The sequence below is a fragment of the Apium graveolens genome, chromosome 5 (genome assembly GCF_009905375.1).
Source record: "Apium graveolens cultivar Ventura chromosome 5, ASM990537v1, whole genome shotgun sequence".
Taxonomy (NCBI): domain Eukaryota; kingdom Viridiplantae; phylum Streptophyta; class Magnoliopsida; order Apiales; family Apiaceae; genus Apium; species Apium graveolens.
The window spans coordinates 11,382,060-11,400,286 of NC_133651.1; the positions used below are offsets into that span (position 1 = coordinate 11,382,060).

Consider the following 18,227-nt stretch of genomic DNA (forward strand, 5'->3'; position numbering starts at 1 on the left):
TAAATTTCACCAGCGCGTCGATTCATTTAATTGATAAAAGCGGGTATAAAATTGTATTTCAGAAATTATTTTGAAAATAAGAAATTCATACATTTATAAACTTCGGGATATTTGTGACATTTTAAGACTATTTTGGGATTATTCCGATTAACATGTATTCGTAAGTTGTACCGTTAAAATATTAAAACGATATAAAATCGGGCTTCCAGTCGGATTAAAGGACGCGTGGCCTAGAAATTAAGCTGCATGGCAGCATTCCCGTGCGCGTGTAGTGATCTGATAGGTGATATATTTTTATTTCATTTTCTTTTTTTTGCAGTCCCTCTTCTCCTCTCTTATCAATCTCTCTCGCAGTCTGTCTCTCTCGATCATCTCTCCCTCCCTTTCTTCTCCCCTCCATCCTCTCCGTTCACTTCCTGGCTTCTCCCTGAGTTTTCGCCGCCGCTGTATTTTGCGGCCACCGCCCTCTTTCTTCCGGTGATTGCTCCGGTTGTGCTGTTATTCTTATATATATATATATACGCGAGCATCTGTGTGTATATATCTATGTGTGGTTGTGTGTATGCATCGCAGTGTGTGTATTGTGCCCTGTGTTTGTTGCCCCTGGTTGTTGCGTTTCTGGCCGTATAATTATTTCCCGGCCCACGCGCGCGTGCGTGCGGGTTGGGTTTGTGTTAGCTGCCAGTAATTCGAAGGCTGGGTGGTGATCTTTTTTTTTTGTTTAATTCAGTGATTGCTTTTGTGATTTCCTGAATTTTAACTTCTAATTTTCGAATTATTTCGAGAATTTCAATCGGCGAAATTCGCGTTGGAAATCCAAATTATTCGGTACCCGCGAAATTTTGCCGCCGTCGACGGTGAACTTCGGTGAGTCGACGGTGGACCGTGATGAATTAATTATGAGTCCTATGAATAAAATTATAAAAATACGAATAAAAATATAAGATGTAAATAATAATTAGTTGGTTTAAATCGGTGGTTGGGAAATTGTGAATGTGGATTGCGTGATTGATTGATTGTTGTTGGTTTGATGTCGAGTTGTTCGACGGGTAGGCCGATAAACAGAGGAGGTGCTGCCCAAATTTTTGGAAATTAAATTCGAAAATGCGAGACATACCCTGTAATTATCGGAACGTCGAGCGAGTATAAATAAGTATATACATATATTTTGTGCGGAACCTGATTGTATGTAGTGGTAAATTGTTTTTCCAAAACCAATAGCCCTAATTTCGTAAAATAACTAGTATACATATTTTATGGAAACGAACACCGAACCGATTTTCGAGAACGTGAACCCTAAATTGATGCGTGTATTGTAATAATGTATATAAGTACGAGTCGGGATTTGATATTGAAGGGTAGATGTGTTATTGAGGATATGTCAAATATACCTGGTCGTCTAACGTAGGATATTTCGGCTCTATAGGTCCTAGTCGAAGGACTCAAGAATTGATATTAGGCTAGGATAACCTAGTGATCAGTCGACAAGCGCATCGAGGTTCCAAGCAAAGGACCTGAGCGTTGAGGTCGGATCTAGGGTAGTCTGCTAACTAAGTGATAAAGCCCGAACATCCGAGTCTATCAAAAATCAATCAGTGATAGTTGTAAAGCTCTGCAAGGCAAGTACCCCTGACCATTCTTTTATGGTTCAGTATATGTGAATAACTAATGTTTTAATCTCGTAATGGAACATAAACGTTTTATGTTACGTATCCCATGTATTTATAAATGTTGTTTAAAATGTTTTTGGAGAAAAGTAACTTCTGAAAGCATCTATCTCTAACCGTGATTTAAATGAAAAGAAGTTTTGAATAGTGTGCTGTGATAGAATGATTTTAAAAAGAGATAGGTGATAGTGATTTTGGAAACTGGATAAAAAGAGAATATTTTGATCCACCTATGTCATGGAAAGTTTTGATCCACCTATGTCATGGAATATTTTAATCCACCTATGTCGTGGAAGGTTTTGATCCACCTATGTCGTGGAATTTTTTGATCCACCTATGTCGTGGAATTTTAGAAAGAGGTAAAAAAAAAGGAATTCAGTTAATCTATTGGAGTTGCGTAAGAGGCCCGTTATTCGGTAACGACCCAACAGGTGGTGGCGTAAGAGGCTAATTCGGTTGGACGCTCTGTTTAACCGATTAGTTTAGCGTTGGGGGAAAGACCTAGCTAGTCTTTTCCCAAGTTCCGAAACACATTCTTTATTCTGGATGGCCGTTAGTCGCTGTCCGGTGATGGTAGACTGATCAGCTATCTTCACCCGTTAAACGTCCAATAGATTTGATTGATTCAGTTTTGAAATTGATTAACAAATCAACTTGTTGAGACAGATAATTTAAGAATGAAATAGCATGCTAAGATTTAATTCTTGTAATTATACACAACACACGACTGATAATGTTGTTTTTCAGAGCATGCTAGTTTTGAATATTCAGTTTATGAATGTTACTCTACTTTTATGAAAGAGTTATCATTTCTGTTCCTATCAATATTTTATCATAAATTGTTTTACTTATTATTCATATAGTGGTACTACTGAGCAATTGATTGCTCACCCTTGCAGAATATTTTAAATATGTATTACAGATGCCTAGGAGATTCTTTCGCAGTAGTCGGGCAGAGTTCCAGTTCCTTCCGTGTCAGGCTCCTCTGAGACAGTTCTGTTGGACCAAGGATGGTCTATTGAGTTGTTGTATTAAGTAAATTGCGTCAGGATAGTTTGTTTTAAGTCGGTTATGTAATAGTTGTAACTTAAATCATATTTAAACCTGGAAAAGGTCTTGGTAAAAAGGGGTCGTGGATATGTATAATTAGTGATTTGGATTTTATTATGTTTATTGTTATTGTTGTTGGTGACGTCAACCCCTGACCCCGGGGTTGAGGCCGTCACATAGAGCGTAGATCGAGAGAGCGGGATATGTGGTGATTCAACAAGGTATGAAACTCCATTAATCCTCCATTAATGAACTCTTAAAGCTTTTTTAAGGTAAAGATTCTTACTACAAATTAAATATCTATTTTCGCATGGATCCTGCGTAGGGTTTCGATTTTATTCTGGTTTTAATTTAATTTTACATCGTTTATGTTGCGTTTATGTGCTCGAAACCCTTTATCTACATGGTTCATCCAGAGGGATTTCAAGTAGATGGAAAGGAAAATCTTGTTTGCAAGCTTATAAAAAGCTTGTATGGTTTAAAGCAAGCACCAAGACAATGGTACAAGAAGTTTGACAGCTTATGAAGAATGGGTATATGAGGAGTGTTATGGATCATTGTTGTGACTTTAAATAGTTTGATTCATCTTATATCATATTGTTGTTTTATGTTGATGACATGTTGATAGCAAGATCAAACATGAGGGAAATCAACAGGTTAAAGAGACAGATGTCTGAAGAATTTAAGATGAAGGATATGGGTGCAATAAAATAAATACTTGGTATGAGTATCATAAGGGATATAGCTGAAGGTACTTTAAAATTATCTCAAGAAAAGTATGTTGATAAATTGTTGCAGAAATTCAGTGCCCATGATGCGAAGACCAGAAGTACACCGTTGGCGAGTCACTTTAATCTTACAAAGAACCAATCACCTTGTTAGGTAATGAATACAACACATAGGGAGTGAATGTGTTTTGGATATTTTTAAGGCTTTTTGAATGTTATTCACTTGGTTAACAAAGCAGATTAAAATGCAGTAATATTATGGTTGCTGAAATAAAACAGTGCACGAAATATTTCAAAACTCACTTAATTTTATATTAAAATCAAGCTAGTTTTTTGCTACAAATCTCGGGTTCTTTGTAAGTATAGAACTCAACTTCTTCCTTGAGTGGTACAAGAAAAACTAGATCCGTTTGATATAATTTAATAGCAAAGGATCAATGTTTACTTTATAGATTAGCAAACTCATGTTTACACAACATGAAAATAAGATGTACTAAACCCTACTTTAAGTTATCTTTAAAATTTTCCATTTATGGCTTAGTGAATCCTTGCATATCCTATAGATCTGTGACTTTCCTTTGTCAGTTAATCTTGGCTTTTGATCTTGTATTCTTCAAGCTGCTTTTGTAGACTTTTCAATCTAAGTTATTAGATCGATTGTTGATTGATAATCTTGAATATTTAACTTGTATGCATACTGTACTTGAGCTTCATATCGAGATCTCCGGTTTGTTCCATAGAGAACTGACATCTCGATAAGTATAATGGCTTATCGAGATCTCTTAGTTCTCTATAAGTGTCTTTGACTTGTCAAGGTCTCTGAGTTATCTATAAGTGAACTTGGCTTGTCGAGGTCTCCAAATTTCTGCATGTAGAAATGAATTGTTGATATCTCTGAGATCTCTATAGGCATTTTGATTTGTCGATATCTCTGAGATCTCTAATGATAAAATTGACTCGTCGATATCTCCAATCTTCATATCTTCATTTTGACTTGTCAATATTTCTGAGTTCTCTAATGTAGAAGTGACTTGTCAATATCTCAGAGATCTCTATATACATTTTGACTTGTAGATATCTCTGAGATCTCTAATGATAATTTAACTTGTCGAAATCTCCAATCTTCATGTCTTCATTTAGCTTGTCGATCTGAGACTTCTCTATAAGCTAATTTGGACTTCTCGATAAGTCATTATGGAGTTCTCGAATGACTTCTCTATATGACTTGATCTGTGACTTGTAATTTTTTTAACTTAGAACATTTTTCCTAAAAAAGATTTATTCAACTCCAAATTTCTTCACAATTTCTCTGAGGCATGTTCTTCTTGATCTTCTTCCAGAGTTTATTCTTAGGCTTGAGACTGTTTACAGAAAAATACTCCAGTCTAATTTTTGACATTTTTACAAACTCAAGTAATATAGTACAAAATACAAATTTAGATTATCATACAACTAATTTCTTTGGGCTGTCAATTTGACTGAGTCTTGTTATGATACAGGCATGTCTTGCACAACATAATTAAAACTGATGAAGGTAAGAAAGATATGTCTAAAGTTCCTTATGCATCTGCAGTTGGCAGTTTAATGTATTCTATGGTGTGTACAAGGCCAGACATTGCTCATGCAGTGGGAGTTGTTAGCAGATTTATGTCTAACCCGGGAATAGAGCATTGAGAAGCAGTCAAGTGGTTATTACGCTACTTGAAAGGCACATCCAAGGTTGCACTATGTTTCAGTAAGTAAGATGTTATCTAGGAAGGGTTTTCTGATGCAGATTTGGGTGGATGTTTGGATAAAAGAAATAGTACAACGGATTATACTTTCACTTTGGGTGGCACCGCAGTTAGTTGGATGTCTCGACTTCAAAAAAATGTTGCTCTTTCAACCACAGAAGCAGAATATGACTATCTCTGAAACTAGAAAGGAGATGATTTTGTTGAAGAATTTTCTTGAGGAGTTAGGCAAGAAACAGGCGGACAGTGCTTTGTATAGCGACAATCAGAGTGCTATTCATCTTGTGAATAATCTCGTGTTTCATACTAGGACGAAACATATTCAGCTGAGATATCATTTTACAAGAGAGTTGATAAGCAATGCTACTTTATCCTTGAAGTAAAATCTTTGGTTCAAAGAATCCTGCAAATATGTTGACTAAGGTGGTTACGAATGAAAAGTTGAAGTTTTGCGCAGTTTCAACTGGCCTTCAGAATTGATTCATGAGAAGGCGCTGCACTAGTTAGAGTTATTGATTGAAGAATTGATTTTATTAGAATTACAAGAGTGAAACGAAGATGTGGTCAAAATCCTAGTGGGAGATTGTTGGGTTTGTGGAGTAGAAATTTCTGAACTACGTAAATCTTTGTTTTGTGTGATTATCGTTTATTTTCTTACTCTTATTTATTCGCTTTGAATTTTGATTTCGTTGTTGTATACTCAACAGTAATATGACTCGACTCTTTAAAATACTGTCATGACACGTATTTGAGATATCAGAGTGACTTTTTAAAATTTTAACAAACACACGTGTGCAAAATATGTATTCACTTTCATCTTTTAATAAATACGCATTTATATAATACATATTTATAAAGTTAAAAAAATCATATACACTTTTGAGAGAAATACGTACTCAGTGAATATTATTATTATTTCCCTTAATAAATTTTTGAACTGCTAAAACTCAAAAATGGTATAATTGACCATTCTTTAATTTTATCACTTTCGGAGAACCCGGCGATAACAATAGAAAATTATAGTTTATCGGTCGACCGGCCCGAGCACTAGAATATGTTTAACTCAACATGCATGCCTCTCTTTCTTTGTCGAGGTCTACTTACATCACCTCTTAACTCTAAATTATCTGGAAAGTATTTTATTCAACTTTCAATTATTCATTTATTTATTCGCACATATATGTTAATTTTTCGAAAGTCCCCCGAGTTATTTTCTTGACAACATTTTTTTATGGAAGTTGAAAAACACCTACCAACCATAAAAGCAGGAAGTTAGCTTTGTCCATTATTTTAAAATACATGCAGCATATATTCAGATTTCATGTCATTAAAATTATGTGTACTTCTGCCACAACAGAGACTATTTTGATAAATTCCCCTTCTTATAAAAATACTAGCTTACGGTCCGTAGCTTTTGTTAATATTTATATATTTTTATTTTTATTTTTATTTTGTATAATTTTATTAAAATTTTATATAAATAATTAAATATTAAATAATGATTGTATAATTATATTTATTATGTATAATTTTAAGTTAAATTCAAATAATATAAATAGTATATGATTGATGAAATATTATTTATAAATAGAATGTAAATATTTGTCGTTGGTGAGTGAGATTTCAACCTGAAAACTTATATGCATCTTTATAAATAATATAAATATTTGTTATTAACGGGATTTGAACATGAGAACTTATATGTATATTTATAAATAATAATATAAATATTTATTTTTGACGGGATTCGAACTTGAGAACTTGTGAAGTGTATTTTTTTAGTATGTGGACCTAACGTTTCCAATTATTTGATGGAGAAGATCCGACGGTGGTGATAAAAAAGGATAACCAGAATCAGGTGTTAACCAAACTACAAATTATATCTTATTCCGGGTTAATATCGTATAGTATAAATATATTCAGTTTTTTTTTACTTTTTATAACAATTAATAAAATAGTGAGTAACAACATGAATAATTAATATTCGTATAAAATCAATGCATTATATACGTAAGAGGATCCATATTGGATATGGAGGCACGTGTCCCCTTAAAATAAATTTTTAAATTTTTCACTATTCAAATTTTTGAAATTATACAAAAGTAGGCCAGACAATTCAAAAATATACAAGTACATTCATAAAATATAAATATTTATATTACTCCGAAATTTAGTTTCTGAATCCGCCCCTAATTATATATAAATATAAGTGTACGTATTTTATCAAATTAGTTGATTTTGTTAATAAACGTTAAATCCAACCTTGAATATAATAAAAATCGACTGGACTCGTCATTACCGGGACCATTGCAAGGAAACGATGCCCCATGCTTTTTACTAAACTAGAAAACCAAACAAATTATTTCAACGATCAACAAAAACACAAAACAAAAACATAGTGCATATCTCCACTTACCGCATCAAAGGCCACCTTATTTAGACTGATAAACTGAAAAGGTAAGCACAAAATAATTTCATGTACTACTACCAAGAATTTAACGTGGAAATGGGCCCAGTCCATGGTTTTTTTGAATCAGGGCCCAGTCCAGAATTGGCATTTAAAAACAGGGTCCAAGTATATGACTGGACCCGGCCCATCTACGGAAATTAGGGTTTAAAATCTCATTATATAAGCACACACAAACTTTAAAACATCCATTATCATCTCTCTCTCTCTCTCTCTCTCTCTCTCTCGTTATCGAGAATATGAGTTTGTATTTATGTAGCCTCTGGTAATCAGTTTCACACATACAAAACACAGATAGTAGTTAAGAATGGTTCGATGCCACGTCGACGGTAGCCAAAGTGCCATGACCGACGATGCTATGATTGAACCTATATTAATTCGTTTCGCATTCTATAGGAACCTGTGGATTTTATTCATCCATATTTCCACGGAGCCGTTTTTTGCGATTACATGTTTTTTTTGTTGATTTTTATATTAGTAAAAATGAAGAGCCAATGAGGATTTACATTTAAATGTTGGAATTACCGACTGATTCACCTTGATGTCAACCCATCGACCATCTGAGGCTTTTATTTCTTAATCACAATTATAATATTATTATTGTTTTTATGATTTGTTTAGGGCGAACAAACATTTTTTTGGATTGGATCATATCATGTGTACATTTTCTTAAATTGTAATTTTTTGGTTATTATTAAATTTAAGGGGCTAATGAGGCTTTATGGACAGTTTTTGACTTGTGCTAATAATAGTTTCAGGATTGGTTTGAAGGAGATGGAAAGTTGAGTTTGTGAAATGTTAGATTAATATTACGAAATCGAATTCAGGTGTAGAATCCGACTCATACCTCAAATGTAAGAGTTTGTTTAATCGATCAATAATTGGATTAATTATACAAAAACCAGCCAACTTTATTTGAAAGGATAGATTCAGGAAATGATAAACTGTAGCAGAAATATATTAGTAGCATATACTAGAGCTACGAGTGATTTATGTATTCTATACAACTTGTGAAAAGATCGAATTCTTGAATGTAACCGGATGAGAATCCTACTGAAGATGATGCAGAGGAGATGCCCAAGTATAATGAATAATATAGCAATTGAAGACAGATTAGGACAGAATCCTGTTTTTTTGGGTCAGGGATGAATAAAAGTACGTGTGGCTGGGGCATCAAGCTTTTGGATAAAAAAAATGTTGTCATGTTAGCAAAATGTCAAAAGAGGAATTATATTTCCGCTGGGTAAAAACAAACACTATGTGATGAAAGTGGAGTAAGAAGAACACTTAGATATGCTTACTTACACCAGTTGCATTGTTGGATTCACCAAAATTAGGTTACTACAATCATATATATGTACATATGTGTATAGCCGGACTGCTTTTGCATAGTGATAAGAGTTTTCTGCTAACTGTGTTACATGCTCTATAACTGTTTGATGTAATGCTTCAAAGAGAAAGTTCTAAATTTTGAGATTATATAGGTTATTTATGATAAACTTGTTTTTTTTCAATTTATTTTTAAGTATTTTACTTATCATAACAATGTTCACCAAAAAAGGTAGCTGGGAAAAATTTTCTAGTTAGATTCGCCACTGGTTCGCTCCTGGTTCAATCAATCTTCGTCCTCGCGATGAAGGTCACTTAGAGGTTGGGAATTACAAGAGGAGGTTCACCTTCATAATATCTTGCACAATATTCAGCTTCAAACAAGGGAAGACAGATAATTTGAAAATTGGTTAATAAGGAGTGTACACCAGGGGTACAAAATTCTTAAGGTAATACAACATCTTCCCCGTGCTGGTCTCTGCTTTGGAAACAACAAACTCCTCCAAACGTCAAGCTTTTTCTCTGGAATACAATGAACAATGCATTTGCCAACATTAACCAATCTCAAATTTAGAAAAATTGTAGTGAATGACACATGTAAATGGTGTCGTAACAGACTTGGCTGGAAACTACTTCTTCAATGGTTTAATATCATATCATATCTATTCAACCATCATTTAACTCTCTACCGGCAGTGCTATTCTATTTTAACAAAGATATGGAAAGGTTAAGTGCACTATAATACTGTTAAATATTTCATAATTTGAGTTACATATTTAATTTTATGAGAAAAGTTCTATGGAGACCATTTTTTTATCGGAGACCTTGGAGACCACATATGTTCTTCAATCAAAATACTATAAAATTTAATATTTTGTAAAGTATATTCTACGAGTATCACTAATTCATTAAAATTATTGAAGATCATTTAAGTTTAATAAGTATAATGTGTATGTTCTGCAAGCTGAACAAATGTTCTGCAAACTTAACATGTTTTGCAGAATAAAGTATTTTTGTAATCTTTTACATGCAGTACATATATGATATTCAAGATTTTGAATAAAATAAAGATATTTGTAGAGCATGATTCATAAAATGATATGTTTTGCAATGTTTTTCTGCAACATTCTACTTGCAGAACTCAAGTGGTATCCAAGGTCTCCAAAAAAAAGTGGTTACAATAGAATTTAACCCCCTTAATTTTATTTATAATTATTATATGATTATAAGTTGAAGATTAAATAATGAAAATGCAAATTTTAGCACTTAATTATCAAAAAAAATCGAATTTAGTAAAAATGACAAAAAAAATTAAAAATAAATTTGAACTCGTAACATACTTATATAAATACATGATATCCTCAAAGAATGCGGACTCTAGATCCGCCACATATTATTGGTGCCCGATGTGAAAAAACTTGCGTAACATTCAGTAAGAAAATTGGGTCAAATTTAATTGAATTTGACCAAAATTTTCTAATCAAACTAAGGTAGTCTGAAATGATAAATCGGCCAAAAATAACATCAACTTTTAAATCTCATAAAGTATTCATGCTTGTAGTTTTTTCCCTGAAAAATAAATAAAATTCCATGAAGTCGCGGCATTTGTACATTTTACCTAGTAATTACATATAAATTGGTGTGGTTTTATTGAGAAAATGATAGATAAATACAGAGGAGATGGGAGAGCGAAGGGGGGCTTGATCGATTGATGGATGAATGTTAAAGAATGGAGAAGTGGTGGCTAGAACTCTAGTTTCGGGGGTCGACTGTCAAAACCCTAATCTTATAAATCTAACTACTCCCTCCTCATGTCTCGTCTTTTGACGTGAGAGAAGTCTGGTCTCGTTTATTGACGTGCTTATCTATTATCTATTAGTAGTTCGATCTACAATCACTAGTGATCCCTAATACCAAAACAGCTTATATTTAGTGTGGTACTTCCTTCCGATTAGTATATAAATTACAAATGGCTAGTTCATCCAGGCTGAATATCGAGGAGGAATATTCAAGGTTGGGTATCAATGACGATGATGATGAAGGTTTAGTCCTTGAAGGTAGTAATGAAGAGGTGCAAGGTTTGAATTTGGATTTCTGTCTAGTGGGGAGTTTCTTAACAGGGAGAAAGGTTAATTTCTCGGCTATGCAGGATACCCTTTCTTCCATTTGGAGACCGGTGAAAGGAGTGTTTATGGAGGAGACAAATGTTCCCAATCTGTACTTATTTAGGTTCTTTCACGAGCTTGATATACAGAGGGTCTTGGATGATGGTCCTTGGACGTTCAATAATCAAGCGCTGATGGTGAAAAGATTGGAGGAAGGCGAACAATTATCTGACATTGCATTGAATGAGTTATACATGTGGGTTCAAATATATGATCTTCCGGTTGGGTTCAATTCGGAATTCATTTTGAAGTCTATTGGTAACTACATTGGGAGATTTTTGAAGCCAGATACGAAGAACTTTCAGAGCATATGGAGGCAATTTATGCGTATAAAAGTAGCCCTGAATGTTCATAAGCCATTGAAAGGTCAAATGCGGATTAAAAAACAGGGAGGCGAGTGGGTGTGGGTGAAATTCAAATATGAAAGACTCCCTTCTTTTTGCTTCTATTGTGGAATCATTGGTCATTCGGAGAAATTTTGTGAAAAGTTGTTTGATAATGCTGGTACGGCTGAAAACAGGAAGTATGATGCATCTATTCGAGCTCCAATGCGGAATCAAACAAATGCAGTAAAAAACCAGTGGCTTAGAAATGCTGAGGGAGGTCGGCTAGGGCGGACAACGGTGGAGGAGGGTGGTGAGGATGATCGCGGGATTGTCGCAGATGATAAAAGATATCCCACAAAATCAGGGATAGCTCAAAAGGTGGGAGGAAAGATAGGAGATGTAACTGACAACGTGAATAAAGGAGGAAGTAAGGATAACACGGGTGAGAAAGATATGGAAAATATTCTTTCTACAATCACGGAGCGGGAAAATTCAAATGTAAAGACAGGGGGGGAAAATAAGTTGGGTGATGGGCTTTGAGTGGTGGACCCAAAAAGAAGAAGATTGGATGAGGGGTTAGAAGATGGGCTGGCCCAAGATAAAAACCAGGTGGATATCGTTATGCTTGAAACACAGGATATCAGCTTAATGAACCAAAAAAACGAATTGGAGGCGGGTGCTGCGATGCAGGCCCGCCTAGGATTATGAGTGTTCTAAGCTGGAACTGTCGAGGTATTGGTCTGCCCTCGAAGATTCAGTTCCTTAAAGACGTTGTACGTCAAGAAAGACCTGATTCTATATTTCTGTGTGAGACTATCGATAATAAAAATAAAATGGAGAGAGTAAGAAGGGCATTACGGTTTGATGGCCTAATTTCAGTAGATGTTGTTGGTAAGAGTGGGGGTTTGGCGTTTTTGTGGAGGCATAAGGATCAGGCTCAGCTTCGTAGTGAATCTCGAAACCATATTGATATGGAAATAAATATGAATGGCAAAGATAGATGGAGGTTAACTGGAGTTTATGGAGAGCCGGATAGAAATCAACGGAGGAAAACATGGGATCTTCTTCGAACGTTAGCAAGAGATTCGAATCTGCCTTGGTGTACTATAGGAGATTTAAACAATGTTTTGTCTCAGGAAGACAAGAATGGAGGTGCACCTTATCCTAGCTGGCTGATAGATGGATTTAACGAAGTTCTGGTGGACGTAGAGTTGATAGACATGGATCTTGTGGGACATCAATTTACGTGGGAAAAAGGGAGAGGAACTACAGCATGGACCGAGGTAAGGTTGGACAGGGCATTGACAACAATGACGTGGTTGAATATGTTTCCGGTTGCCAAGTTGTACAATCTGGAAGGATCATCATCAGATCACAGTCCGATTTTGTTAACTCCGGAGGGTAATACTAAGGCTGGGGTAAGACAGAAATTTAGGTTTGAAAATGCTTGGTTGACAGAACCAATGTGTAAGCAATTGGTGGAAGAAAGTTGGGGTCCTGAGAGTAGTGAAGATATTCAGATAAAAATCAAAACTTGTGGTGAAAAGCTTCAACAGTGGGGTAAGGAAATTACTAGCAGGTTTGGGGACAGAATAAAAAATTGTAAGAAGGAAATGAAAAGATTGAGAAAATGCAGAGATGCTTTGTCTGTGAAGGAATTTAATGATGCAAAAGCCGAGTTGTTTCGTATATTGGAACAGAGGGAAATATTTTGGCGCCAACGGGCAAAACAGTTGTGGCTGCATTCGGGGGACAAAAATAGTAGGTATTTCCATGCTGCAGCAACAGCTCGCAGGAGGAACAATCAGATTGATAGGTTGAAGAATGGTGAAGGCTGCTGGGTAGACTGGGATGAAGGGTTAGCAGAGCATATAACAGAGTTTTACAGCCATCTGTTCAGGGCTACTCAAACAAACTGACATGAGGTTATTGACTGTATCGACACAAAGATAACAGAAGACCAGAATAGAGAGCTGTTTCGAGTAGTAACTGATGAGGAAGTCAGGTCAGCCTTGTTTCAAATGGACCCAGACAAAGCTCCCGGCCCTGACGGGATGACTCCAGGGTTCTATCAGAAGCATTGGTCGATAGTAGGGGATGATGTGGTTTGTCTAGTGCGGAAGTTTTTTCAAGACGGTGTTATGCCTACGGGTCTAAATGATACAAACGTGGTTCTTATCCCGAAAAAGAAGAGCCCGATGGTGGTAGGAGATTTGAGACCCATATCTCTATGTAACGTTTTGGCAAGGATAGTTACTAAGGTGATGGCTAATCGTATGAAGCATATGTTGGACGAAGTGGTTTCTGAATGTCAGAGTGCGTTCATTCCAGGGAGATTGATTACTGATAATGTAATGGTGGGTTATGAGATGATTCATTATCTTAAGAGAAAAAGGAGAGGGAAGGACGGTTGTATGGCGGTCAAAATTGATATGAGTAAGGCTTATGACAGGATTGAATGGGGCTATCTAAGAGAATTGCTGTGCAGAATGGGCTTTAATGATTGGTGGGTTCATTTAGTGATTCAATGTGTGAATTCAGTCTCGTATACTATAATTCATGGCACAAGAGAGATGGGGCCAGTAGTTCCAAGTAGGGGACTTCGTCAAGGAGATCCTTTATCTCCGTATTTGTTCATCCTCTGTGCGGAAGGATTGTCAGCATTGCTTAAGAAATATGAGACCCAACGATTACTCCATGGGATAAAAGTAAGTCGTCATGCACCAAGTGTGAATCATTTACTGTTTGCAGATGATAGCTATCTGTTTTGCAAGGCAAATGAGGCTGAAGCTTTAAAGCTAATGGAGCTGCTGCAGATATTTGAAGAGGCTTCAGGGCAACAAGTTAATTTGTCAAAATCCACAGTGGTTTTTAGTTCAAATGTGAGCCTAGATAGTAAGGAACAAGTCTGTCACTTACTTCAGATGCATGAAGCTAATGAGTCAACAGTTTACTTGGGTTTGCCAAATGTGGTTGGAAGAAATAAGACGAGAGTGTTTGGCTTTCTAAAGGAAAAGATGAAAAATCGAGTCCACTCATGGAAAGAGCTTTGGATATCTCAGGCAGGACGTGAAGTGTTGATAAAAACGGTTGCTCAAGCTATGCCCACATATGCTATGAGTATGTTTTTGCTGCCAAATGATATAACGAAAGATTTTGAGAGGAGTCTGTCAAGATATTGGTGGGGGATTAAGGAAAATGATAAATGCGGAATTCATTGGATGAAATGGAGTAGGCTGAGTAAGCACAAGTCGAATGGTGGAATGGGGTTCAGGGACTTTCGGGAGTTCAATCTAGCTCTGCTTGGAAAGCAAGCTTGGAGATTGGCTACTCAAACGAAGACTTTGGCCAGTAAGGTTTATAAAGCTAGATATTTTGCAGACTGCCATTTTTTCGATTCAAAGCTGGGAGATAATCCTAGTCTAATATGGAGGAGTATATGGGAAGCTAAGAGTGTGGTGATGGCTGGGGCGAGGTGGAAGGTAGGAGATGGGAGTCAGATCAAAATTCGAGGACACCCTTGGCTGCAGGGAGTTACTAATCCGTGTGTAACGAGTGAATTACAGGGGTTAGAAAATGCTACTGTGATGTCTTTAATGGATATGGAAGGGCAACATTGGGATATAGATATTCTAAATGACTTATTCAATCAGAGAGATCAGCAATGTATTTTAAGTACGAATATAGGGGGGGGGAAATGAGTCAGATAAGCTGTATTGGAATGCAGATCTCGGTGGTGAATATACGGTGAAAAGTGCATATAGATTACTTCAGGTGCAAAAAGGGCAGTGGCATTCTTCGGATAACAGCAGCTTGTGGAAGTTGATATGGAGGGTTAAGGCTCCACCAAAGAGTATAAATATGGTTTGGCGTGCTCTTTCTCAATGCTTACCAACGAAGACAGTTTTGCAGGCAAAACGAGTTCCTATTAATTTGTTGTGCCCAGTTTGTGATGGTGCAAAGGAGTCAATTTTTCATGCTTTAGTAAGTTGTCCTTTTGCAGATCAATGCTGGAGAAAAAGAGGTGGAGTGTATTTGAATTGCCAAGGTCTTAATTTTAATGAATGGTTACAGCGGATGTTTAATCGAACGGGGAGGGAGGAACAGGGGGAAATTGTCAATTTGTGTTGGAATATATGGCAGGCTAGGAATAATATGGTGTGGAACCAGAAAAAGAGTGAAGTGAATGGTGTAGTGTTCTCGACGAAGCGGTATCTTGCAGATTGGAGAAGTGCCCAGGGTAATTCAACAAAAGCTCTGTACCAGGATGTTATGATCGGTGATGGAGCAGTCTCCTGGGTTAAGCCTAAGAAGGATTCAGTCAAGATAACAGTCGACGCTGCAACATTTGTGGATCACTCTAAGCATGGTATTGGTTTGCTGGCTCGGGACGATAAGGGGGAGGTTATTCAGGGAATGTCAGAGGTGTATGATGGAGCTGTTAGACCAGAAATTGCAGAAGCTATAGCAGTGAAGGAAGCGTTAAGTTGGGTGAAGTTGAAAGAATGGAGGGAGGTTGTTATTGAGTCAGACTGCTTGACTGTGGTGCAGGCGTTGAGAAGTAATGTTACCATGAGCTCTCAGTTTGGCAGTATCATTATGGAGTGTCGTAGAATGCTCCTTGATTTAAACATTGAGTTGTTATTTATTAGACGATCTGCTAACATGGCCGCTCACTATTTAGCGAGGGAGTCACGTTCTTTTCCAGGTCGAGTTTTTGATAGGAGGTCTGTTCCTATTGATTTGCAGTCCATTTTGATGGCTGATAAGCTTGAGTAATATATACTATTGTTTTCGTCAAAAAAAAAACATATAAATTGGTGTTTTTGTTAGTCGTCTATACAAATATAATTTTAATCACTCAGGTAATGCTGAGGAAACTGCGTCTAACATAATCAAATGGATTATGCATATCCAGCCACCCAGATAATATTCTTAAATGTTGGTTTAACTATATATTACTTCATTTTCAGCTCAAATTATTTAATTGTCATTCCCCAGGAAATCTCATTCCTGAAAGATCTGAAATGATTTTAGTACAGACTTAAATACGCACTCAACTAGTTTAGGTGTCTTGTAAGGTCTAAAATGATTATAGTATTATCTAAATAAGTAATTTAGGGGTGTTCAGATAAATTACACAACTACTCGTAAGTTGTAACCAACTTCGGCTCTGTTTGAGATTGTTGTTAAAAATTGTTGTACTGTTAGAAAAGGTGCTGCTGAAAAAAGTGTTGTTATAAAAATTAAAAATAATGATGCAAAAAATTAATTTTTTTGATACGTATATGTTTTGATGCAAAAAATTAAAAATAATGATGATTTTGGTAAGGTTTGATAGTTAAATCAGCATCTGTTTCCCGCAACAGCTAAAAACGGCTTTCTCTAAAAGCATGGGGGACTTGCTTTTTCTAACAACAGTTTTTAGGCCAAAAGTACTTTTCCGAAAAATAACTTTTTAATTTTATCAAACAGTTTTTTAACTGCTTTTCAGCGAAAAACTCATGTTGCTGTCTGCAACAGCAATACCAAACACATCCTTCATCTTGTTGATAATTACGAAATAGGGATTGGTTGCGAATTTAAACAAAATTGTAACCGCAATCGCAAACCGCGACATATATTTATAATAAAATATAATTTTTAAAAATATATTTAATATCATATAAATTAATAAATAAACACATTATTTTTTTTAAAAAAAGTTATTCTTTAATATTCTAAGATTAATTGATTTTTAATACTTATGTTTATAATTTATTCGTACTGAAATAATTTCACCTTGATCGTAAATATGCAAAATTTGCAACTTAATTTTCATGTTTCTAATTTTTGCATAAAGTACGTATTTTATTATATTTTTAGTATTCTTACTACATACGGAGCATTAGTTTATATTTTATTTTTGAATGTAAACTTATCAAGTAACTTAAACTTAAATTTATTAATATTCCGAATTTAATTCGCTTTGCAAATTATTAATTATTTTATAACAAGTGGTTGAACCGCAAATCGATCCGTAATTTTCGCAAATTTACAACCGCAATTGACGCGGTTAACCGTAACTGCAAATGAGGTTGAAGATGACAATTTTAAAAAACCGCTTTTCGCGGTTTGATTCGAATTTTATACCAAAATAGATCCGATCCGAATCGCGTACACCTCTAACATATTCAACTAATTTATGTGAGTATAAAAAGATCTTAATGTAAATGCTAATTTCGTAATTACAGAATTTGATTAAAAAAATGAAAACTCTCTCATTAAAAATACCTCGTGCATTCATTTAACTCCCTAAATATTACTTGGGGCATTTTTCTCGGAAAACAAAATAGAATTATTAAATAAATAGTTTCCACGTGCAATATTATATTCAAATGGTTTGAAATACTAAGTAAAATGTTACCATCAGTTATTACATCATACTAGAGCGGACAATTTGGTACACGACACGTGAACACGACACGAAACGACACGAAAAATATGGATATGGGTTTTAATTTTTGGTACACGAAACACGAATATACACAAACACGAAATTACATGATAAATTTAGTGTCAGATATGGGTTTCAATTTAGGTACACGAAAGTACACGAAATTACACGAGATAAATATATTTACAAATTAATATATATAACACATGCATATATTTATGTAAATAATATAAATATTTACAAGTTTTTATAAAATACTATGTAAAAATATATATATTTATATATACACTCTCCATATTTCATTAAATTATATATTAAAATAGATT

General features: G+C 35.2%; 1 protein-coding gene and 2 non-coding genes across 3 annotated transcripts; all 3 read left to right on the top strand.

Annotated features, from left to right (window-relative positions):
- Positions 1–7,954: 7,954 nt before the first annotated feature.
- Positions 7,955–8,099, top strand: LOC141663033 (small nucleolar RNA snoR2/U65). The gene has a single exon (XR_012551124.1). It is a non-coding gene; the product is annotated as a small nucleolar RNA snoR2/U65 (small nucleolar RNA).
- A 34-nt stretch (positions 8,100–8,133) lies between these two features.
- On the top strand, positions 8,134–8,217 carry LOC141663029 (small nucleolar RNA snoR77Y). The gene has a single exon (XR_012551120.1). It is a non-coding gene; the product is annotated as a small nucleolar RNA snoR77Y (small nucleolar RNA).
- Positions 8,218–12,169: 3,952 nt separating this feature from the next.
- LOC141659799 (uncharacterized) lies at positions 12,170–13,384 on the top strand. The gene has a single exon (XM_074466726.1). It carries the CDS (start codon positions 12,170–12,172, stop codon positions 13,382–13,384), a length of 1,215 nt encoding a protein of 404 aa, XP_074322827.1.
- Positions 13,385–18,227: the final 4,843 nt, after the last annotated feature.